Source organism: Ceratotherium simum, chromosome 13 (genome assembly GCF_057802395.1).
Source record: "Ceratotherium simum simum isolate JZ-2026a chromosome 13, ASM5780239v1, whole genome shotgun sequence".
Lineage (NCBI taxonomy): Eukaryota > Metazoa > Chordata > Mammalia > Perissodactyla > Rhinocerotidae > Ceratotherium > Ceratotherium simum.
In genome coordinates this window covers 30,064,811-30,089,914 of record NC_141912.1, presented here as the reverse complement: position 1 = coordinate 30,089,914, position 25,104 = coordinate 30,064,811, and the positions used below count along the sequence as shown (strand labels likewise).

At 43.2% G+C, this 25,104-nt stretch overlaps 2 protein-coding genes across 7 annotated transcripts; one reads left to right on the top strand and one right to left on the bottom strand.

Moving 5' to 3' along the window:
- The first annotated feature begins 2,396 nt into the window (after positions 1-2,396).
- On the top strand, positions 2,397-18,442 carry LOC147915631 (zinc finger protein 789-like). Of its 6 annotated transcripts, none has more exons than XM_087438234.1 (5): positions 2,397-2,787; positions 3,743-3,782; positions 4,465-4,591; positions 6,598-6,699; positions 16,306-18,442. In XM_087438234.1, the coding sequence occupies exons 2-5, from the start codon at positions 3,759-3,761 to the stop codon at positions 16,362-16,364; spliced, it is 312 nt and encodes a 103-aa protein (XP_087294360.1). In that variant the 5' UTR covers positions 2,397-2,787; positions 3,743-3,758; the 3' UTR covers positions 16,365-18,442. The 6 variants fall into 6 exon arrangements, 5 of the variants coding, with proteins under 5 accessions (XP_087294360.1, XP_087294361.1, XP_087294359.1 ...); XM_087438235.1 differs by lacking the exon at positions 2,397-2,787 and adding an exon at positions 2,801-3,295; XM_087438233.1 differs by lacking the exon at positions 2,397-2,787 and adding an exon at positions 2,801-3,303.
- Positions 18,443-23,316: 4,874 nt separating this feature from the next.
- Positions 23,317-24,255, bottom strand: LOC101401108 (olfactory receptor 10C1). Its single transcript, XM_004441713.3, has one exon. It carries the CDS (start codon positions 24,253-24,255, stop codon positions 23,317-23,319), a length of 939 nt encoding a protein of 312 aa, XP_004441770.1.
- Between the last annotated feature and the right edge of the window lie 849 nt (positions 24,256-25,104).

The following is a 25,104-nucleotide window of genomic DNA, read 5'->3' as shown; positions in this document are numbered from 1 at the left end:
AGTGACAATAGGCCAGATTTTATATCAAAAATAACCTCTGAAGTAGTTAGAGTTTTAAAAATTAAATGGAGGTTATATGCCTCATGGAGACCACAATCATCTGGAAAAACGGAGTGGGCAAATAAAACTTTAAAGAAAACCCTGGCTAAATTGTGCCAAGAGACATAGGAAAATTGGCTAAAACTACTGCCAATAGCCCTCACTCAGATAAGGACAGCTCCAAAAGGCAAACTGAAGCTTAGCCCCTTTGAAATGACCTATGGGAGGAGGTTCCCTAAAGACTCAGATTTGCTCGCAAACCCAGACCCAGAGATTTCCATGGCAATCAAACACATAATCAATCTGAAGCAGGTGGTAGATGCATTCAATAAGTATGGAAACTTCTGTCTTCCCTTGTCTATGGAGGTCAAACTCCACCCATATGAACCGGGAGATTGGGTCTATCTTAAAACTTGGAAAAGCGGTTCGTGCCAAGATCAGCTAAATGCTATTTGGGTAGGGCCTTGCTTGGTGTTACTAACCACCTAGTCTCTAAAATTCAAAGGAGTCACTCCTTGGATCCACCACACACAGATGAAAAAGGGGCTTCTACACCTGAGCATCAAGAGAGACAGACAACTGATGACTCCGAGTTTTCCTGCACACCACTCTCTAATTTGAAACTCTTGTTTCCACGACACCATGCAGATAAGTAATGACCAGCTATCCACCCCAGGCTCTGCCCTGGATCCTAACCAACCCTATACCATTTAGGCACAGTATGCTTCCAAGGAGGTTGCATGTTCCTGGGCAGCAGGACTAGGTCCATCAGAGAAATGGGCAACCCAGTATCAAGACTATAAAGAGCTGAGGGAATCTAGAGGGAGAAGGGCAAGTATGCCCAGATCCTAAACACATTGAGGCTATAAAATTACAGATGGTTGTTATGAACAACTTGTGGCTATGCCTCCAGTGACCCACAAACCTACTTGAGATTTTCTGGAAATGCTGCTCCTCTACTGGTCCCTATGGCAATGCCTATGCTCAGCAGGAAGCAGTTGCAGAAGATGGACCTTCAATCTGTGCCCCTCAAGAATGAGGAGCAGGATAAAACTAGAAGGGCGATTTGGCACTGACTAGGTGCCTCCAGATACTCAAAGGTGGGTTTGGAAACAATTAACTGTTTTTCCAAGTTGTTTCTTTTCCTTTTGTTTGTTAAGGAGATGTAACAACCAACCATCCTGAAACTGACCAAGCCTCACCACAAGAGCTACGCCCATGACCTTTGCCTTATTTTTAATGCAAAGATCTCTCCAGGAGGAACTTAGGCCTCATTATGTGGAAGCATGTTCTCCAACTGAGCCTGTGCAAGAGAATACTCCCCTCTCCCTTTTGAATATTCATTCCCCAATTGAAATAAAAGTTCCTGCTTCCATTTGTTTGGGGACACCATGACTTTGGAAATGATTCCTCATGGCCTCCTATTTGCTGCAAATACACTTTACTTTGTGAGACAACTTCCACTGGTGTAGAGCCTTATTTAACTCACCAGGAGGTGAGTCCACTTGGTTCGGTAACAAGAGTAAGGTTGTTATGCAATTTTAAGTCTGGATCCCTGTATCTTGAGAAGAGTTTCTTGGGATTTAGAGTCATCCTTCTCTATCTGGTACAGAGAGGGAGGCACTATTACAAATGGAGATTTCCCTTATAAATGTCTCTTATAAAAGGGTAACTTCTACTTAGTGTTCAGAGCTTCTTCTGTGTCTGCTCTTTCTCAAAAACGATCAGCTCAAAATAATCCTTATGCCTGTCAATAAAAATATCTGGAATACAAGAATTTAGTTACAAAAGTTTTATTGCTCATACGGTTTGCAAACCAGGGAGTTGCAGCCTCCAGGACAAATCGAAGGTATGCTCTGGGGAGGGTGTGGGAGGGCAGAGCTTATAAAGGCAAAAACCATAGACCACAGGGATTGTTTTGAAAGCCCTATGATTCGCTGGTTCCCCTATAGATACCAGCGTTCTAAAATCAGCTTATCAGTCTTCTGGCCATCTGTCAGGAAGGAACGCTATTTCAGGTACAAGTTGTGGTTTTTCTGAGAACAAACTGCATGACTGCACCTCGTTCCTGGCATGGCTGCTTGACTCTGCTTTCTTTTAGGTCTGGGTTAGCCACACAGAGTCCATTTTGTCTTTCTCTTTTAGGAGTCCTCTATAATTCCATATGCCAAAGAGGTATATTTTGGGATGGCATATTCTGCTACCCATCAGTGGTTTCTAAAAAGAGTATGGCTTGATTTCCCAGCCCCCTGGCAGGTGACATTGTCAACCCTGGCTGCAGGGAGAGTAAATATATCTAGGAAATGTCTACACATGGCCGTTGGTGGGCAGTGGTGGTGGTGTTCATGGCGGATGAGGCAGATTGATGTTTCCCATTCCTGCAGGGTGTGGGATGGTGGGGGGTGGTGAGGAGGGACTCAAGGAAGGGAGGCCCACAGGGGAGGGAAGGAGTGGGTCTGGGTTTGGGGGAGGGTGAGGGAGAGCTAGGAGGTTAGAAACGCGATGCTGAGTGGAGAAGGAAGGCAAAGGGAGTTTACTGATCACGAAGAATGTTTAGTAGGAGGCACACTGAGGGACGTTGATAATTACTTGCAGACTTGAAGGAAGGGTACCGGTTAGCCAGAAGGAAGGAGGTTGAATAGAGCAGTGGGTGGCATCTTTGAAGCGGAAGTCGGCACCTAACTCCCACTTCCTGTTTTTCTCTGCACCCAGCGCACCAACCTGGGAATCTCTGGAGCCGCAAGCCAGGTCTGCCCCTCCTCCTCCTTCCCTCTATGTCTTAGGAGGACCCAGGGGCCCTGTATCTCAGCAGCCCCTTGCACAGGAGTCCTCTCCCTTCTTCCATCTTCCTACCTTTTCCTAGGCGACCCTGACTGGGAAGAGTTAAGGCCAGTGAGAGCACACATCCTAGAGAGGCAGAGAGGTTGACAGCCGACCTGACGCACACCCACTCCGGCTTCCTGGACTGAGTTGGAGCCTCTGTCTCTATTCAGTATCCACTCCTGCATCCTACATTCCTTTCCTGGCCCCTATGCGAGATCCCCATTTGCTATGCTCTCCTGTCGCACCCTGGGGGCACTGATCTGTGAATCCCCGAGAGCTCGGGAGGAGACAGGAGGCAGGGGGACCGGGCTGCCACCGGCAGAGTCTGATGGCGGGAACCGGCCGGTGCAGGCTGGGGAAGTGAGATCTGCCAGGCCATCTGCTCCCCAGCTCGGGAAAAGGCTGGCCCAGGGAGCACAGACACGCTTTCCCTGTGAGCCGGTGAGTTTTCCTCTGTTTTTTTTTTTTTAAATCTTTCCCTACTCAGTGCTTCAACCTGCCTGCACCTCTCCCTCCCCAGTCACTTTCTACTTCGGTTCTGCAGAGGGAAGGAAGGAGGATACCTCTGGTAGCAGATACCACCAGGGGCTGGGGACACACTTTAGAGAGTGGGTCCTCTGGGACTGGGGAAGTAAAGGAAGGTAGTGGCAGGAGACAGAGGCTGGAAAGAGGAGGCATTAGGGAAAGGGCAGGTGGGAGCTGAAGAAGGCCAGGGGTTGCTCAAGGGCAAGAGCAGGAGGCCAGTAGGGAAGAGATGTGGGTAAGGGAGATAGTTCTTAGGTGTCAGGTTTAGGGAGGTAGAAGGGAGTGGAGGGCTCAGCATGGAGGTCTCTCTAATGGCCTCCCCTAGCTTAACTTTCCCCATCTTCATCCTCCACAGACTAACCACGGCATCCATGCACTTTGCAACTGGGGTTCAGGTGAGAAGGTGGCCTCTTTACTTCCCCCTTCTATCTTTTTTTTCACCTCTTCCTCTTTGCTATCTCTGTGGTGACTGTGTCTGTGTGTGTGCGTGCGTGTGTGTGTGTTTTCTTTTTCCTTTTTGCTCTTTGGGCCTGTACTCAGCCATCTCTATTCCTTTACTCCATCTCACAAGCCTGGTCCCTTCATTTCTCTCTGAATCCACAGTTTCAACTGAAGTCTCTTGATGAAACTGGGCGAGGATTCATTCATTTTTCATTCAGCAAGTAGAGACAAGAACACAATGGCCAGAGAACTTGGCTGGCCCAAAGGAGACCTAAGTCCTAATTCTGACTCTGCCGCTAGGTGGCTCTGTGGCTTTGGACACATTTAAGCCACTCTATGCTTTTATGTTCTCATTTCCAAAATCATGGGATTGGACCAGATGAGCCCACTTTTCTCCTCAAATGCCCTAACAACTCTGTGATGCGATGGTTCTGTTTATTCAACAATGCTGGGCACTTAATTTATATTCTTTGCATTTGGTCCCATTTTCTCTCTAGGTCACTCTGCCTTTATCTGCTTCTCATGCCGTCCTCCTCTCTGTGTCTTTGTATCTTGCTGCCCCTTCCACGTTTGAGTGTCTCTTCTTATCTTTCAGTCTCTTTTGGGTCTCATTCTTGGGTTCTCATGCCATTCCAGAGGCTGCTGACATTTGAGGAGGTGGCCGTGAGTTTCTCCCAGGAAGAGTGGGGGTGTCTGGACTTTGCGCAGAGGGCCCTCTACAGGGGTGTTATGTGGGAGAACTACAGACATCTGACTTCTGTGGGTGAGACTTCCTTTCACTTCCCGTTTTCAGAATTCTTTTTCATTAGCTGCATGTGATTTTCAGCACTACTCATTGAGAACATCCCCACTGCTTCTGTGACCCCAAATCAGGGGCTACTGATTGATGTTGGAGTGATCTGATAATACAGCAAGTTTTTTGGTTAGTATTATACTCAAAAAACTTTCTAGGAACTGAAGATATTTATATGGGGGCACTTAGAACAATGAGTAATAGCTCTGTATAACTCTTTCTAGAAATCTAGACTCTTTTAAAGCAGCAATAGTCCTTAATTTGTTAAAGATATTTAGAAAGCCGTGTCAGGACCATTATAACAAAAGTCTTTGGGAGACTTAGTAACCTTTGTCATTCAGACCAGAGCCCACAAATTCATTAGCAAAAACGGGTTGTCACCAGCTGTTTTGCAAAACAGGAAAGGCTTTCATTCATATTTCTCTTTTCTTCAATACTAATCCCTTTTATTCTTTTTGCCTATATCTCCTTTCCTCCCTCTAGTCCTCCATTATGTTCTTCCTTCTTGTTTTTCTCATTTTTCCTCCACACTTTCTTCTCTTTTCTTTGTCTCCCTCACTCCCTTCTTAGCCATGAAGCGTTCAGCCTCTACTCTCACCCAAATGCATATAACACTCCTTTCTCTCCATTACATTTTTATTACATACACATTTTTGTTTCCTAAATAGTCTGGTGGGATATGATGGGAAATCCAGCTACACTAATGGGCTGTGTAGAATAAAAAGGCCTGGGAATGGGAGACATGAGCCTGGTTGGGGAGATGGAGACTTCTGGGTCAGTCAGTCTTCAGGTAGTTATCTCACTGCCTTTATAGGCACAACTTTTAGTGGGTGCTATGAGGAGGTTGAGGCTTTGAGGATCAAGGAAGCTGAGAGTTATAACAACTTTAATCAGATCCTTGGTTTACCAGTCCAATATTATCTTTCTTATATTGATAACAAGGTTATAATAGAAGGATCTAGTTGATTTCCATCACATTTTTCTTTACTTCAAATCCCAAACTTCCCCCAGAATCCTCTATGGATCTGCCATCAGCTAGCCAACACACATTACATTTTGGGGTGGGGCATTCACAGATAAGACATGGCCTCTGCCTACCTGGAGGTTACCTTCTGGCTGGTAAGACAGGAGGTCCATACAGAAAAACCACCAGTTGTACACATAAGGCTGAGTATGCTCAATGGCAAATGAATGTTCTAGAGCAGTGCTACTCAAAGTGTTGTCTGTGAACCAGTACCAGTCTGTGAACTGTTTGTTATCAGTTTGTGATGGGATAAGTAGATAAATTGAGAGAAAGCATTTAGTAACTTTTATAGCAGTTTGACATTGCCACAGCATCCAAGCCTAGGACCAGTGGACTCATCTCATTGACCAAAAGAACAAAACAAAACAAACCCCTTGTCCTTCCCCACAGATAGTTTGAGAAGCACTGGTCTAGAGAATAAATGTTATGTGAAGTGGGGTGGTTGAGGATGGCTTCATGAGGGAGGGAGCTGCTGTAAGATGACTAGAAATAATTAGGTATGGAGAGAGGAGAAGCAATGAAGGTATTCCAGGCAGGAAGAAGCATGAGACCAAAGACTCAAAGGCAGCTGGACTTACTCGATGATGGTAAATAGACCAGTCTGCCTGGCTAGGTTAGGGTAACATGAGATGATGGAGGTGGTTACAAAAATTGCTGTTAGACAAGTTGAATGAACTACATGGCCCAAATCTACCTTTGAAGCCAGCCTCATCACCCATGATACTTTGTTATATGGGCCACAAGCATCATTCTAGAATTTTGAGAGTAAAATGGACCACATGTATGTTGGACGTATGAAAGGTGGACATAACTTGGTGGAGGGGTGGTAGTTCAAGTTGAAGAATGACTATCTGAATTTTGTTTTTTAGAGTGGCGTGGTACAGAGACTACAGGGCAGAATAGCTGTGGATAGTTTAGCAAGAAATTTTTGATCTTCTAATTGATCCACTAGGATTCCTGTTTCCTAAACCTGAGCTAATCTCACAGCAGGAGCAAGGTGAGGAGCCATGGATTCTTGATGCCCCAAGAAGGCTTATTCCAGGCTTTCCTGCAGGTGAGAGGGCTGGGTCCAAAGTATAGTTACAAAGCAGAAGGGAAGGTTTCAGTATTTGGGCAAGGTACTGGGTGAGGGGCAAAGCAAACTTACTTTTTATTTTTTTTTCCTTTGTCATACACCCTCTTACCAATCTGCTCATCCAATTGTTCATTTTTTGGGAAATTCTACTTTGCCAACCATATCCTTTTGTCTCTTGTTCTTCACATCATCAGTCCCTGCTCTCAAATGTATTTTCCATGTATACCTTCTCACTCTGAGATTGTCATTCTGCATGGGTCCCCATGCTGCCACATATGGCTTCTCATCTGCTGGGTTTGTATGCAACTTACAGCTATCTCTGAGTCCTTTAAAGGAGACTCATCTGTGGATACCTCACAGCCCTAACATCCAGATCTCATTGTGTTCTAATTCTTGCTGTGTTCATTTAGCAAGCATTTATGGAATGTACTGTGTGCTGGAGCTGTGCACTTCCTGAGCTCTATCAGCATGTCCTGAGAAAGATGTCATTTGGAATGTAAAGTAGATTTAGATTTGTTCCAGGGGTATAAGGGAGAGGCAGTGGTTTCTCCTTGCCCTTCTAGGTAACCTTGTCAATTTTTGAAAAATAAGACGTATTTTTCCAATTATAAATGTGATGCCTGCTCATTGAATAAAAGTGGCAAATACAAAAAGCATAAAAATTTTTAAAACACCCATAATGCCACTACCCAAATACAACTTGTCAACGTTTTTGTGTATTCCTCACAGACTTTTTAAAAAGTTAGTTTAATATAGTCAAGAGACAATGTCCGTCTTTTTTATGTAGCCCAAAATGTCTCTAAGAGTGGGAATGTCAGTGATAGGAGGTACTGTGAACCCACAGTCAACTTCTGAGGCTCTTTTAATCAAACTGTCTACTAAGATCAGCTCTTGTATTTTTATCTTTTTGGATAATGGTGGCCAGTAATATTTTCATGCTCATTTAAACTTGGGCCCATCTGGTGATACTCCACACTCTCTCTATGTTTTTGACACTTTGGAGATTTTTAAAGCCCACATATGTTAGCTTGGATTGAGTGTTGGGAGAAGTTTGGGGCAAAGTTCTTTCTATCCTGAAAATATGGAACCAGAAAGGTCTGGTGGTGTCATTGGCAGGTGATGTGGCTTGGGGACAGCAGCGGGTACACTCTGGTGTCTTCAGCACTTCTTGGCTCCCATTGGTCACTGGCAGTAGTGTGGCAGGCTCACTGATTTGCTACACATCTGAGATCATGTTGAGTGAGTGGTAAATATATAGATTATCCTTGTATATAGTGTGTCGGTGTATGCATGAATCTTTTTGTGCATGTTTTTATGCCTCATGCTAAGGGAGAGGTCATGCATTTGATGACTTCTTATTTTTAAACAGCTAAAAACTGTTCTACAGGCATCCCCTAGCCCTATCATTGCCCACTAGGCTACTGAGAGAACTCCAAGTATCTCATCCTTATTTATAGAGATCATCTGTATATGCATGTCTATTGGTGTATATATGTGTTTATAGTTGTATAGTTATATGTGTGTTTCTGTCTCATTTTTGTTTGGGAGTCCCATAGCTCATGCATAGGTTTAGAGGAACTCAAAACCAAATTGTACATATTAGATGTAGTAAATTGAGCCACCTTCCCAGTCTTCATGCTAATCTATTGCAAAGATAGCCTAAGACATAGATAAGATAAAATGTTCAAAAGTAAAAAAGTAGTTTCTATTTGGCTTTGGAACATGGTTTATTACTATGTTTGAAACAAACTCACCACATCAGGGCCGGCCCCATGGCTTAGGGGTTAAGTGCACGCGCTCCGCTACTGGTGGCCTGGGTTCGGATCCCGGGTGTGCACCTACGCACCGCTTCTCCGGCCGTGCTGAGGCCGCGTCCCACATACAGCAACTAGAAGGATGTGCAACTATGACATACAACTATCTGCTGGGGCTTTGGGGGGAAAAAAAAGGAGGAGGATTGGCAATAGATGTTAGCTCAGAGCCGGTCTTCCTCAGCAAAAAGAGGAGGATTAGCATGGATGTTAGCTCAGGGCTGATCTTCCTCACAAAAAATAATAAATAAATAAATAAATAAATAAAAACTCACCACATCAGCCTGAGGTTTTTTTTTTTTAGCATATCTTATCTCAACATGTTTTAGAGTCAAAATAATAGCAAACATTTGTGTAATATTTACTATCGGCTAGGAATTGTTTAAAGAACTTTAAGCATATTAACTCATTTTAGATTTCCAACTATTTACGAGTTAGATATTACTATTATCATCATAGAGATGAGCTAGTCAGAGCCAGTCAGTGGTGGAGCTGGGATATGAATGGTCTGACTCCAGAACTTGTGCTCTCATCTTCTAAGATATATTGCCTCTCCCCTCACTAAACATAAGCTAAAGCTGACTGTGGTGTTAACTCTTAGGGAAGAATATGCCATGGAAAAATATTTCTTCCAAGTTCAAATTGGATTTGTCCCCTACTTTTTATGATTCTATCATCTGTTGACTTCAGAATCATTTTTGTGTATCCTGTGGTCCAGTAGGACCTTAGACCTAGAAGGAAAGACCTTGTAAATTAAAAGATGAAACTATCTCCTTGTGTGTAGGAAATGTGTGAGGCAGTGTTGATGAAGATGGGCCACCTGTGGAAATGAGACCATTTCCTAGTAGCTGCTCTGTTAGGGCGTCATTTGGTGAGGATTTGCTGCTTTTTAAAGGTATTGGTCCCCAAATATCAGCTACACTGGTACTCCTGTAAGAGGAAAAACAAATTCCAGAGCCAGATAGTAAACATTGTACATCAGCTTCTGGTTTGGGATCTCTTCATTACTGCTTCTGACCATGGCGATTTGGAGAAGTGCATCAACTTTCAATGGTTTGTGTGTGGATCCATCAATCCCTGGATTTTATGTGGTGGTCTGAATCTTTATCTGGCATCTCCTCACCACCCCACTCTAGGCCGCTCCACCCATCCAAAGCCAGTGCCCTGTGTCCTGGAAATGTAAACTTATTCTGGTACCGGCTCAACACAAGGTTGACATAAGGGAAGCCATATTGTAGAAAAGAAACCATATTGTAACTTTGAATGGCCTCTGGTTAACTAGACCAGACATGCTCTGGGGATTTTATGGCCCCTCCCAGCTGCAGTAAGTCGATAACTTTGTTCTCTTGAGTTCCTTAGGAATGTGATGACCCCTGGGCAGAGAGTCTATGCTGATAGCCACTACCAAGGACAACTGAAAGATCAGAGTAGAGGGCGTTGCTCTGGTCTCTGATGCATATCCAGTAAAACCAAAGACTATCAGGAACTAAGGTCAGATGTCTGCCGCCATCTGGAGGTCAGATGGATGCCCCACCCAGAGAGTAGATGTCTCCTGCACCTGGAGAGCAGCCTCCTATATAACTGGCCTGTAATCTTTGTTCTGTAAGATGGTTTTTTCGAACATGAGTCAGCCATCTTCCCCCTTGCTAGCAAGCTGTAATAAAAAGTCCTTTCTTTCCTACCACCTTGCTTCTTGACTATCAGCATGTCTTGCGGTGGGCAGACGAACCCCTTTGTGGGTGGTAACAATTCTACTTCTTAAAGTTGTAGAAATGTTGGAGCTAAAATGGACCTTAGAAATATTTCTTTGTTAAACAAGAGTTCTGTTGAGGTATAACTTACATACCATAAAATTCACCCATTTTAAATGTACAATTCAATGAATTCTGGTAAATTGAAAGAGTTGTAAATCATCACCACAATCCAATTTTAGAACAGTTCCATCACCCCCGAAAGATCCCTTGTGACCACTCTTCATTCCCACTCCCAGCCCCAGGCAACTACTATTTTACTTTCTGTTTCTATAGATTTGCCTTTTGTGGACATTTCATAAAAATGGAATAGTACCTTTTAAAAGACTGCCAAACTGTTTTCATAGTGGCTGTATCATTTTACATTTTCACCAGCAATGTATGCGGGTTCTAGTTTCTCCACATTCTTACCAACACTTGTTAAGTGGTATGAAGTGGTTTCAGTTTTCATTTTCCTAATGACTAATGATGCTGAGCATTTTCCATGTGCTTATTAGCCATTTGCATATCTTCTTTGGTCAAGTGTCTATTCAAATCTTTTGCCCATTCTAAAATTGGGTTATTGGTATTCATATTATTGAATTGTAAGAGTTCTTTATATATTCTAGGTACAAATCCCTTATCAAATACATGATTTGCAAGCATTTTTTGCCCAGTCTTTGGCTTGTCTTTTCATTTTCTTAATGGTGTCGTTTGAAGTGCAAAAGGTTTTAATTTCGATGAAGATCGAATTTATCAAATTCTTTTTCTATTTTTTTTTCCGTTTCATCCTTTTGGTGTCATATCCAAGAAACTGTTACCTAAACTAAGGTCATGAAGATTTTCTCCTATATTTTCTTCTAAAAGTTTTAGTTTTAGCTTTTATATTTAGGTCTGATATCCATTTTAAGTTAATTTTTATATGTGATGTGAGGTAAGGGTCTAAATTCATCTCTTTGCATGTGGATATTCAATTTTCCTAATATCATTTGTTGAAAGGACTGTTCTTTTCTCATTGAATTATCTTGGTACTTTTGCCAAAAATCAGTTTGTTACCAAACCCAGTGGGTTCGCCTCCTGGTGAGTTAAATATGACTCCACACCAGTGGAAATTGTCTTACAAAGTAAAGTGTATTTGTAGCAAATAGGAGGCCATGAGGAATCATTTCCAAAGTCATGGTGTCGTGGAACAAAGGGAGGCAAGGAACTTTTATTTCAGATTGGGAATGAATATTCAAAAGGGAGCGGTGGGTATTCTCTTGTGCAGGCTCAGTTGGAAAACATGCTTCCAGTACACTGCAGGTTATGGTAATAAGGCCCAAGCTCCTCCTGGAGAGGTCTTAGCATTAAAAATAAGGCAAAGGTCATGGGCATAGCTCTTGTGGTGAGGCTTGGTCTGGTTCAGGGTGGTTGGTGGTTGCATGTCCTTAACATAACAAAAGGGAAAAAAACAATTTGGAAAAACAGTTAAGTGCTTCCAAACCCACCCTTGAGTTCCTTTGGGCACCTAGTCAGTGACAAGTTGACCGTAAATACAAGGATTTATTTCTAGACTCTCATTTCTGTTCCATTGATCTATATGTGTATCCTTAAGCTACTGCCAGTCTGTCTTGATTACTGTAGCTTTATAGTGAATTTTGAAATTGGGAAGTGGAAGCTCTTCAACTTTGTTCTTTTTCAGAATTGTTTGACTATTCTGGATTCTTTGCATTTCCATATAAGTTTTAAGATTAGCTTGTCAATTTCTGCCAAAAAGCCTGCTGGGATTTTGATAAGGGTTACATTTAATCTACAGATTAATTTGAGGAGACTTGCCATCTTCATAATGAATCGTTCAATCCACAGACATGGAGTGTCTCTCCATTTATCTTTAATAAGTCAGATAAACAGATCTTCAATTTCTCTCAGCAACGTTTTCTAGTTTTCAGTGTGCAGCTTTTGCTCTTCTTACTCTTTTTGACGTTATTGTGAATAGAACTGTCTTACTTTTATTTCAGGTTGGTCATTGTCCATTTGTAGGAATACCATTCGTTTTTGTATGTTTATCTTCTATTCTGTGACCTTGCTGAACTCATTTATTAGTTTGTATTTATTTTTGTGCATTTTGTAAGATTTTCTACTTACAGAATTATGTCATTTGTGAAAAAAGTCAGTTTTTTGACAGGCTAATTTTTATTTCTTCTTCCCTGATAATACTGCTAGATCCTCCATGCTGAATGACAGTGGTGAGAGTGAAGAGCCTCACCATCCACACCTGATCTTAAGGGGAAAACATTCTGATTTTCACCATGAAATATGGTGTTGGTTATAGTTTTTTTATATTTCCTTTATCAGGTTGAGGTTGTTCTCTTCTATTTCTACTTTGTTAAGAGTTTTAAGACATGAATGGATACAGGATTTTGACAAATGCTTTTTCCACCTCTGTTGAGGTGATCTTGTAGTTTTTGTTCCTTATTGTATTAATATGGTATATTACAATATTGATGGTTGGATGTTAAACCAAATTTCCACTCCTGGGATAAATCCCACTCCGCCACGGTGTATAATCTTTTCTCTATGTTATTGGATTTGGTTTGCAAATATTTTGTTGAAGATCTTTGTATGAGTATTCATGAGGGATATTGGGATTTAGTTGGCTTTCTTTGTGATGTTTTTTGGCTTTGGGGTATCAGGATAATACTGGCCTCATAGAAAAGTTTGGCCGTGTTTCTTCCTACTCTCCTGTGGAAGAATTTGTGAAGGATTTTTTTCTTTACATATTTGATACAATAGACCAGTGAAGTCATCTGGGCCTCAGCTTTTCTTTTGGGGAAAATTTAAAATTATGAATTCATCTTCTTTATTTGTTACAGTTCTAGTCAGATTTTCTATTTCTTCTTGAGTCAGTTTTTGTAATTTGCGTCTTTTTAGAAATTTGTCCATTTAATTGGTTCATTTTTCTAATTTGTTGGCACAAAGTTGTTCATAATAGTCCCTAATTATCCTTTTAATTTCTGTAGGGTTGGTAATGTTACCTTTTTCATACCTCATTTTGGTAATTTGTATCTTATCAGATTTTCCTTGGTTAGTTTAGCTAAAGGTTTATAAATTTTGTTGACTTTTTCAAAGAACAAACTTTTATGTTAATTAATTTTCTTTATTGTTTTTGTATTTTATTGATTTCTCATCCAATCTTCATTATTTCTGTCCTTTATCTTGCCTTGGGTTTAATGTGCGCTTCTTTTTCTAGATTCATAAGGTGGGAACTTATGTTATTAAATAGGAATTTTTTTCTAATATAGGCATCCACAGCTATAATTTTACACCCAAGCACTCTTTAGCTGCAGCCATAAATTTTGATATGCCATGTATTCATTTTCATTCACTTCAAAATATTCTCTATTTCTCTTGTGATTTCCTCTTTGACCCATGGGTATTTAATTATTTTCTTAGTGGTTACCATAGGGATTACAATTAACATAGTAAACTTAAAGCAATCCAATTTGAACTGACAACAATTTAGCTTCAGTGGCATGCATTGACTCTGCTCCTATCCACCTCTATCCCCCCACCTTTTATGTTGTTATTGTCATAAATTAAATATACATTATATGTATAGACTCATAATGATTGTTTTAGGCTTTTTCTTTTAAATCATATAGGATACAAAAAGAGGAGTTAGAAACAAAAAAATATAATAGTACTAGCTTTTATATTTACCTATGTAGTTACTTTTACCAGAGATCTTTATTTTTTCATATAGCTTCTAGTTACCATCTGCTGTTCTTTCATTTCAGTCTAAAGAACTCCCTATAGCATTTCTTATAGAGCAGGTCTTCTAGCTACAAACTCCTTTAGTTTTTGTTTATTTTAGAATGTCTTAATTTCTCCATCATTTTTTGTGTGTGTGTGTGACAAAGATTAGCCCTGAGCTAACATCTGTTGCCAATCCTCCTCTTTTTGCTGAGGAAGATTGGCCCTGGGCTAACATCCGTACCCATCTTCCTCTACTTTATACACAGGATGCCTGCCACAGCATGGCTTCATGAGCAGTGTGTAGGTCCATGCCAGGGGTCTGAACCTATGAACCCCAGGCCACCAAAGCGGAGCTCATGAACTTAACCACTACGCCACTGGGCCAGACCCTCTCTAGCATTTTGGAAGGATAATTTTGCCAGATGTAGACTACTTGGTTGACGTTTTTTTTCTTTCAGCACTTTAAATATGTTACCTTCCTGCCTTCTGGTCTCCATGATTTCTGATGAAAAATTGGTTGTTAATTTTATGACGATCCTTTGTATTTGATGAGTAACTTTTCTTTTGTTTTTATTTTTCTTACTGTTCTTGAAAATGGATAGTTTCTATTGATCTATCTTCAGGTTTGCTTATTATTTGTTATGCCAGCTCAAATCTACTTTTTTTTTTTCTTTCTGTTATTGTACTTTTCATTTCCAGAATTTTCATTTAGTTCTTTTTTCGTGATTTTTATCTGTTTATTGATATTCTGTATGTGATCAGACATTGTTATCCCAGTTAAAAAACTCTTTAATTCTTCCTTTAGTTTTCTGAACATATTTATAATAGCTGCTTTGGTGTCTTTGTTAAATCTAACATGTGGGCTACCTCAGAGACAGTTATGTTGATTGTTATTTTCTTGTATACTGGTAACACTTTCCTATTTCTCTGCATGTCTTACAATTTTTTGTTGATTACTGGATATTTTAGATAATGTAGCAAATCTGAATCCCAATTCCAAGGGTGGTGGTTGTTGCTGTCTTTTTATTTGCTTGGTAACTTTCCTGGACTAGTTCTGTGGGGTTTCTTTTCCTTCTGTGTTGGCCACAGTGTTTCCTAATTCTTGTTTCATTTTTAATGCTTGCCTCTTAGAGGTCAGCATAGTTTATTGGTTAGCCAAAGCTTGGGTAGATGTTGTGCTTGAGCCATTAAGTCTTCCATCTTTTATTGATGTATCCTTTATTGATGGATCTGTGTGGCTTGGAGAATGCATTCAAATTTCAGGCAGTTTGTAAGTTTTTTTGTCTTTTACTTTCTGTGTTTGTAAGGTCTCACATTCAGTCTGAGGTGAGTAGTTTGCTAGTATGTGTAGCCTTGTACATGTGCACAGCCTTCAGATCATGAAAGAAATGTAGGATCTTATCAAGGACCACTTTGGATGTCTTGTTCTCCAGATCTGCCTGTTAAATTGCTGGCTGGTCTGTAGGTTGGTTGCTTTCCTCAGTCAGTATGTAGATCTTGGGGTAGATAAGATGTTGGCTTTCCCTGATTGTTTGCTACTGAGATTGTTGTTATTTTGACAGCTCCCTGCACGTAGTATTTTCTCTGTTCTGCTGCAAATAAAGTCAGCCCTTTTCTTGCTGATCTTCATGGCCTGCCCTTCCCTGGGAGAACTTTGGGGCCAGAGATCTGGGTGGGTGATGGGGAGAGATCCAGGTTAAAATGCCACAGCTTCTCACTGTTTTTGCTGAGGTTTAGGAAATATTCTTGAATAAATGCTTCTCAATTTATTGGAGGCCTTTGGTCAATTTCCAGAGTCCTTGCATGGCTGTTTTTGACAAATTTGTCAAGTTCTATTGTTGGTAAGAGTATTTGCTAAATGTGTGCCTCACTCAGCCATACTGGAAGTCCTCCTCCACCCCCCCAAATGACTATGAGCCAGACAGAATCAGGAAATTAAACCTACTAAAACCAAGTAGAGATAACTGTATATTGATTTTGTTTTTGAATTGTCTGAGTTTCTGCTGAGAAGCCAGATCATGGAGTTTGAAGCATTGTGGACACCATGAATGTGTGTATCACTTTATCTTTTTATTTTTTCAACTGCTCCATCCAGCAAATATTTATTGAGCAACTACTTAATCACCCTAAGAGACCTGTTAAGTGTGGCCAGTTTCCCCCATTTTACAGATGAGGAAGAAGGCTTAGAGATACTGAGTGATTCGCTCAATGGGTCAATATTAGCCTCAATACTAGGGCACAAATCTCCTAATTTGCACTCGAGCACACTTCCACCCATCTCTAACTCTGGCCTCTACTTTCCCCCACAGGTGACATGCCTGAAACCCCTACCCTGTCCAGGGAGGGCTGCGAGGCCGGCGATCTCTAGGGATTCCTTTCCCCAGCCTAGCCCAGTGGGGACGACGTCTCTGGGGAGCCTTCTGATAAGGTTCTCTCGGAGGGCAAGGAACTGATCCCCTGCACTGCCACTGACTGTCCCTGGCGACTTCTTTCTCCTCCAGACCCCCCAAACCGTATCAGTGCCTGGAGTGTGGCAAGGGCTTCAGCCACCGCTTCAACGTGAACCGCTACAAGTGCAGGCACTGCGGCGAGAAGCCTTTCCAATGTCCACAGTGCAACCAGCGCCTGAGCTGGAGCTCAGACCTGACGCGCCAGCTGCGGAGACACAACGGCGAATGGCCTTGCTGGTGCGCGCCGTGCGGGAAGCGCTTTGGCTTCAGCTCGGACTAGGGGCGTCACCAGCACACGCACACCGGTGAGCGGACCTTCCCGTGTCCCCAGTGCACCCGGCGCTTCAGTCGCAGCTCGGACCTTGGCCGCGCACCAGCGCGTCCACCTGAGAGTGGCCCTATCAGTGCAGTCACTGCGGCAAGAGTTTCCGTCTTGGCCAGGACCTGGTCAAGCACCGGCGCACCCACAGCGGGGAGGGGCCTTACAAGTGCGGGGATTGTACCAAGTGTTTCAGCCACCGCACCAACCTCATCATGCACAGGCAGGTCCACACCGGCGAGAAGCCCTGCACATGCCCGGGGTTGCGGGAAGAGCTTCAGCCAGAGCTCGCACCGCATCATCTAGCAGAGGGCGCACACGGGCGAGCGTCCCTATGCGTGACTGCGGCAAGAGCTTCAGTCAGAAGACCAACCTCATCGCGCACCGGAAGCTGCACGGGACGGACAGGCGGCCGGGCGTGACACTTTGAGGCCTGGCCAGACCCGGGACCGACGCTTGAGGCGCTTAGCTGGGACTAAGCAGAGGCCAGCCACTTCAGGGAGCTTAGGCCCCGGCTTCACCGCTCCCGGGCTCCACCCCTCCTCAGTGGGAATCATCAAGGGAAGATTTGGGGCCACACCAGAATGGGGGTGGATAGGCCAGCTCAAGTTGGTTTTCCGTAGTCACCATTGCCAGGGATCTACTTGCTCTCAGGCAAATACCTGGGGTTGCACGGTGACTAAGTGGGGTTTCTGGGAATTGGGCCTCTGCTCTTCTTGCCTCCTCAGAGTCTCTCCCACGCTTCCCAGAAGTATGGGAACTCCCAGAGAACATCAGACAGCTAATTCCTGGGTGCTTGGGTCCCCAAGGAATTATCTGGGAGCAGAAGTTATGGAGCACAAGGATGGCAGATGGTATGGGATGGGGGGAGAAACCCTTTGTAGAGTTTTCTCATTTAACTTACCTCATCCTATTTTCTAGGGTTTTCACCCCCACTCCTTAGTGGCTCATTGGAGCCTCTGGTCTACCTCATGGATGACGTTAAAGAGGGAGGAGAAGGTGGCCCCCTTTTGAGATGGTCCCCCCTATATTTCCACCCCTGAAGTGACCTTCTGAGCTGTGCAGTTCAGGCGCCCTCATTTGCATCAGCCCATCAACTTGCTCTCTCTTGCCTCCACCCAAATCTTCAGCTTTCAATTAAGATGCCAGGACATTCTGAACTTGGGGGTACAGGGGATGGGATTTTCATTAGATTTGCACTCTGCCTTTCTGGTGGAATTTCCTGCCCATTTTTTTCATCAAGACAGGAGGTGGTGGTAGTCTGGGTGAGTAGAAATGTGAAAACCAAACAACACTTTTTGTCTTCCACAGAACTCAGGGGGGAAGTCACACACACATAAGAGTGGTGGTGGTGGTGGCTGTTAATGGCCCAACTTCCTCTCAGCCCTTCGTGTTTCCTGGTTGAAGAGGTGTCAGAAGTGATAATAAGTGGGTGGAAACACCATCTTTTGCTCAGTTCCCCATCTGGAAAATCAGACTTTCTGGAAGTGAAAGTCATTACAACATTCCACTGGACTCAGTTCCTGGAGGTTGGGGCTGCCTATGTGTTTTGTTGTGTACCAACTATTCCCTTCAATAAACTGCCTTTTCACTGGAAAAAGAAAGTTATTTTTAAACTTCTGCTTGGTGGAAGCCAGCATTTCTCTTTCTAGATGAATTATTTGAATCAACCTCACTTTCCTGTGCTGTCTTTGGAATTGGTTTAAAGTTATTGTTTACAAATACTTTTACCCTGGCTTAAAGTTATTGTTTACAAATACTTTTACCCTGGCTTTCTAATTCTCCTGAACTTTCAGGAGCCTACCAATTTGTGGGCAGAGGCCTTTTCCTTCAGCAATGCAAATACAACAGCCATCTTTAGGGCGAAAATGTCAGGCTATCAGGATTGTTGTGCCACCGTGTGGCCTAGATGGGTAACCGCATCTTCAGTGCTCTGGAGGGCTCGCCCTGATCCTGAAATATCCTAGCCATTATCCCTTGAGCTGAAGCTAGGGCATTAGTTTCAGACTTTAAGCTGGGTTTTACAAACAGGATGCGTGATTCAGCGCGTCTGGGGTAGCACCTGAGCATTTACATTTCTAAGTTCCTGGGTGATGATGCTGTTGCTACTGGTCGAGGGACTGCATTTTGAGAACCGCTGCGCTAGTGTAAGGAAAGGCCAGTAGTTTGGAGGCTCCCAGCCCCATCACGGCGGGTTCCCGTCCCACTCCAAATAAAAGATGATCAGAGTGTTCCAGTCTGCGAACTATTGAAAAGAGATGAAGTAGTCGGTTACATGCTCCCTAACCACTGGGGGGCGCACTATAAAATTGTCTATTGCCCCATGAAGTCAACAGGGAAAGTTCGGAGAAGTGCTAGGAAGTGAGAGTGGAGGTGAGGTCCTGCTTACCCAAGAGAAGTCGTATTGTTGACTGTGGCACAACTGGGACATGGACAACGTCGGACTTAGCTGCTTTCCACCTTTTCTGCTGTTCGGGACCCTTCCTTTTTGCTTTTGGCCTGCCTCTCATCATTCCCTCTCCATCCGTCTGAGTTCCAAGTCCTGTGACATCTTGCTTCTAGAACTCTCCCTTAAGCTGTAAATGACAAATGACTCAGGTAATGCACTTTCTCAGAAATTCCTGAAGTAAATTATCTGTGATCCGAAGGGAAGAGCTTTTATGAGTCTTTAAGAGTGCAATTTCAGGCACCTTGTCAGGCAGTCGTGTTAATGTTTTCGTACATGTGCCTGGTTTGCAAACCCCCATGTTGTTGGGGACTGCCTTCTACTAACACCATAGATGCTGATAAGCCTCTCCCCTCTTTGGGAGATCCCCCTTGACAGGGAGCTGACGGCCCTGTGTGAGACACTGCAACCTCGATGTTTTCTAGATTAGATGCTGGCTCTTATATACAGCTCACAGATATGATGAGCATTCACCAGAAAGACAGATGGGGCAGAAAGCACACTGGATTTTGGGAGCAGATGTCATTTGATCTCTCTTGTTCCTCAACCTTGGGGGAAGGTGACCGTTGGCCTCCCAAAGATCCCTCCAGTATGTGGCTCCCCCCTGTGTCTTTTCCTTTTCCCGTGATGAGCACATGCATGTCTGCTCTCTGCCGGAAATCACCATGTGAATAAAAGAAACAGAAACCTGTCTGCTTGGCTTCTTTTAGATCCAGGGTCATAGATCTGAATTTAGAAACTTGCTACCTATTTTGACTGTTGTTGGCTGTGGCAATCAGGTGAACGTGCTTGTATTTGGCCAGGATTAATGTAGTTTAAGATTTCTTGGTAGCGATAGTGGAGAAGGAGCATTCACCACAATCTTTTTGGTGCTTTGTAAGAGAATCAGCCACAAGAAGCAGAAAGTCCTTGGGGAAACAGGCACAGAATAGTGGAGCTGAACCCAATGTAGAACTCATTTGGTTCAGCCTTTAGCTCCAGGGATAATGGCTACAATATTTCAGTTCAACAATACTGTTTATTGACCAAGTTGAAAATCAGAGAGATGATGGAAGGAGTTTGCACCAGGTCATGTAAGTCTTTAGTAGCAGAGTAGAGATGATAACCCAACTTTTCAGTCTTCACCAAGGGCTTTTCCCATTCAACAATCCTTCCTGCTGTTTTTTGCATGCTCATGGCTCTACGCCTTGTTCCAGAAAGACTTCAATGTGCCTTATATAATATGCACAAAATACAGATGAGGTAGACTAAACAAAGAAAATTGTAGAATAGAAAAAATAAGATGAAATCAGAAAGCAGGTGAGTATTCCAAAAGCGTACTGTGAGGAAATGTACACTTGCTGGGATTGAGTTACAAATTTGGCTATAAGCTCATCAGATGTTATGAAAAGAGGGAAAATTGGTGACTTAGTTTTTTAAAAAGTTAAACATACACCTTCCATATGATCGAGCCATTCCACACCTAGATATTTACCCAAGAGAAATGAAAGCACAAATGTTGTGCACAAATGTTCATAGTGGCTTTTTTTCTTTTTTTTTGTGTGAGAAAGATCAGCCCTGAGCTAGCATCCATGCCAATCCTCCTCTTTTTGCTGAGGAAGACTGGTCCTGAGCTAACATCTATTGCCAATCCTCCTCCTTTTTTTCCCTTTTTCTCCCCAAAGCCCCAGTAGATAGTTGTATGTCATAGTTTCACATCCTTCTAGTTGCTCTATGTGGGACTCCACCTCAGCATGGCCTGACAAGCGGTGCTTCGATGCGTGCCAGGGATCCGAATCCCGGGTGCCAATAGCAGAGCACGTGCACTTAACTGCTAAACCATGGGGCTGGCCCCCCATGGTGGCTTTATTTGTAATAACCAAAAACTGGAAACAACCCAAATTTCCACCAACAGGTTAATGGATAAATAAATTGTGATATATCCATACAGTGGAATACAACTCAGCAAGAAAAAGTAACGAGCTGTTGATATTCACAACAAGGATGAGTTTCAAAATAATTATGCTGAATGAAAGAAGACAGACCAAAAGGAGTGCATAATTTATGATTCTATTTATGTAAAACTTGAGAAAAAGCAAACTAATCTCTAGTCACAGAAAGCTGATCAGAGGTTGCTTGGGAGTGGGGAATGCGGGGGTGGGGGCGTGGAAGAGAGAAATTGCGATGGGGTGTGAGGAAACTTTGGAGGGGGTCAGATATGTTCACATCATGACTGTGGAGATGGTTGCCCGGGTGTATACCTATGCCAAAATTTATCAACTTGTGCACTTAAATATATGCAGTTTTATTATATTCCAATTATATCCTCATAAAGCTGTTAGAAAAAAGTTATTGCTTATATGACAGAAGTACAGTTATTCCTGGCACTGTGATGTGAGAGAAAGTTTTCCTCTATGAGTTTCATAATGTTGCTTCTTGTAAGCTTCCTCAATGTAAACCAATGCTAGAACGCCAAAGTGCCGTGTAGCAAGAACAGCTCTAAGAGGGATGTCATGGGGTGGGTAGAGATAAGTAGGAGGTGGAAAATAGTGCATTTAGGTATGCAGCTCTCTGCTCGTCTGCTTTAGTCTGGAGAGGAGACTTCAGATTATCAGAAGAAAAGCTGTATTACCAATCCTTTAGGCAACCCTTCCTAAATGTTGTCCCTCTCAATCAAAATCTTGGTAAGTACTAAGGAGCAATAGTTTTGAGATTTTACTCATTGATAGGTGTATAGACTGTAGGGACTGGGTTGAATTCCTCTTCTGAAAATCAAGGAGCCAGACAGTTCACCTGACTCCAGGGAAGGCCATACTACTCCTCCATGGAGTAGAGAGTGAGGGTGCAACCATTTATTGTCTCCCCCACTTTTCATTGTTCTCTGACAATTGTATGAGAATCAAGATTATCTTCCCAACCAGACAGCAAGCACCATCTGGGCAAAATACCCACCCTGTAGTTACTTGGTACTCACCACAGTGCCAAGTAGAACGATGGGCACATGCAAGGCCTTCAATAAATGCTTGTAAAACTCAAAGTGTTGGGAATACAAAAAAGGATGTGGATTGAACTTTTAATTATTAACGAATACTTGTCCCTCTGAGACATTTTTTTGATTAACTTAGATCATCTCGTGTCTTTGTTCTGCATGTCTTTGACTCTCCTGTACTTCCCCATTATATTCACTCTCAGTGTCCTGGTTGTCTTTGGTTTATGTCTGTGCTGGGCGGCAGTTTCCTGTAGCAGTGGTGTGTGGAGTCTCTTCCATTCTCCCTTGGGTCTCTAGGTTCCCAATGCCATTGACATTCCAAAAATACTCTTCTCTCCCTCCAAAAAGGCACCTAATACGGATATTATCCTCTGTGCTGACTTATCTGACTTGCTAATAAAAACATTTATTGAGACAATGTTTTGTCTAGATATTGAGCTTGGGTGATTTACAAGTCTATAAATCCTCACAAAAACTCAAAGAAATAGACTCTATTATTATCCCAACTTTATGGATAAAGAAATTAAGACTGGGGGAGATTATATCATTCTCCTGTGATCACACAGCTAACCAGTTGGAAGAACTAAGACGAATTAAAGTCTGACATTAAAATCTATTCTCTTAATCACTGTGTCTTAATGGTTCCCATAAGAACTTACCTGTGTTGAAATTTTCTGGCCCCTCCTTACTTCTTAAGGACTTCGCTCTTTGCCTGGTGATGGATATAATTAGGTATAATTATGGGTGCTAGTGTACTAGCCAGCAGTATCACTGACGAAACCAATACCTTACCTAGGATATATAAATGACAAATAACTTTAAGGACCTGGAAGTTTTATTACCTTGATAGTCTGGTGGAGATGACATTTTATAACTTTTCCTTTGTTGTCAACTTCCTCTGTTTGTAAAGTTGACCCTCCATCTTGAATTTCTTGTTCTTACAACAGAAGGCAGCATAGAGCATGTATGTGTGTGATGGGAGTCTAAGGAGGGGTTTGGCTCCAGTAGTTCTTCGAAGGTAACAGGCCTTCTTGACAGGATGGCCCTCCCCCAAGGTGAGAACCATGCTTCCTCTCCCTTTGATCCTTGGTGATTTGGGGCTGACTGAGAATAGTAGTCATCACTGTCACCCCCTTGTCAAATCTCTGCAGGCCTTATTTTCTGGATGGTTCTCTTAAGGGCAGCCTTGATGTCACTGTTCCGCAGGCTATAGATGATAGGATTGAAGATGGGGGTGACTACAGCATAGAAGAGGGAAAGCAGAGGGTCAGTGGCTGGATCATAGCTGGCCTTAGGGCGGATGTAGATAAAGATGGCAGTGCCATAGAAGAGGGAGACCACGATCAGGTGGGAGGAGCAGGTGGAGAAGGCCTTGTGGCGGCCAGCAGCAGATGGGATCCGGAAGATAGTAGCCAAGACACGCCCATAGGAGCCCAGGATGAGGCCGAAGGGGCAGAGGATGATGAGGGCAGCGGCCAGGATAATCTGCAGTTCGTTGAGTGAGGTGTCTCCGCATACCAGCTGTAGGATGGGCTGGATCTCACAGAAGAAGTGTGGGATGGCATTGGGGCCACAGAAGGGCAAGGAGAAGATGAAGGAGGTGTGGCCGAGGCCCACCATTGCTCCACAGGCCCACGCTGACCCAGCTAGCTGTAGGCACATCCGATGGCTCAGCAGAAGAGGGTAGTGAAGGGGTTCACAGATGGCTGCATAGCGGTCATAGGCCATGGCTGCCAGGAGACAACACTCTGTGGCACCAAAAAAGAGAAAGAGGAACATCTGCAGAGCACAGCCAGAGCGAGGGATGTGGCGCTGACCAGTGAGGAGGTGGTGAAGCAGCAAGGGGACGGTGACAGATGTGTAGCCAATCTCCAGGGCTGAGAGGATTCGAAGGAAGAAGTACATGGGGGACCGGAGGGCAGCATCAGTTGAGACCAGCACCACAATGAGGAGGTTGCCTGCCACGATGAGCAGGTAGATGGTGAGGAACAGAGAGAAGAGGAAGCCCTGGAGGCCAGCTAGGTGGGAGAAGCCTACAAGAATGAAGTCAGTCACCACAGACATGTTTGTGCTCATCTTGCTCGCATCCCTTCTGGCTGGAGGATGAAAGAAAGGGCAAGGGAAAGTTGTAAATATGGAACTGTGAAGAGGGCAAAAGTGACCCCTTTCTGCATCTGATCAAAGCATTGGAACTGCATTTCTTTTAGAATCTCATGGTCTTTGAGGCAGGACAGCCCTGAGTCCATGCTGGCCCTCACCCACTCTTGGAAGCCGGGGTGAATGTTGGGCTCTCTAAACCTAGTTCCCTCACCTGACCTCTTCCTGATGGCGCCCACCTTTCATAAGAACACGTTGAATTCTGTTTTCAGTTTCTCCTGGGGTGAGGGTTGGATCGTTCTGGCCCCCTTTTCACTTTTTTCTCCCTTTCCCATCCTTCCCACAAGGCTGGGGATAGAATTTTCCCTCCCAGCAGACATTTTCCTGCTCAAATTCAGAATATGTTCTATGTTCAGGGTGTGGAAAATCCCATTCCAAGTCAAGGGAATTTTCTCTTGTATTCTTCTCCCTCTGGAGTCCTTCTGTTTCTATCTTTTTCTTTCCTTCTTTCACTTGTTTTCTCTTTCTTTTCCTCTCAACGTGTCTCCTCTCCAACCCAATTTTCTCCTGTTTTTTTTTTTTTCGCCTTTTTCCAGCTCTATTGGAAATCAGATCTATTACCAATCTGTTCAGACCAGATCTATTCAGACTCTCTTCTTTTTCTATCATTTTGCCATTTCATGGTTTTCAGAAGGGGGAGGGAAGAAATTTGAAAGATCATCTCCGTCAAGCTCCTGTAGGCAGTTAAACAGTTCAGTTATTCAAAGGAGTCAGAATCTCTCTAGTTTTTAAGGATGATCAAGAAGGAGAGGATAACGCCTTTCTTGG

Coding starts and splice junctions, on each gene's coding strand:
- LOC147915631 (XM_087438231.1), top strand. CDS start 3,091: ATGCTCTCCTGTCGCACCCTGGGGGCACTGATCTGTGAATCCCCGAGA. Junction 3,304..4,464: donor CACGCTTTCCCTGTGAGCCG/GTGAGTTTTCCT, acceptor ATGCCATTCCAG/AGGCTGCTGACATTTGAGGA. Junction 4,592..6,597: donor CAGACATCTGACTTCTGTGG/GTGAGACTTCCT, acceptor TTGATCCACTAG/GATTCCTGTTTCCTAAACCT.
- LOC101401108 (XM_004441713.3), bottom strand. CDS start 24,255: ATGAGCACAAACATGTCTGTGGTGACTGACTTCATTCTTGTAGGCTTC.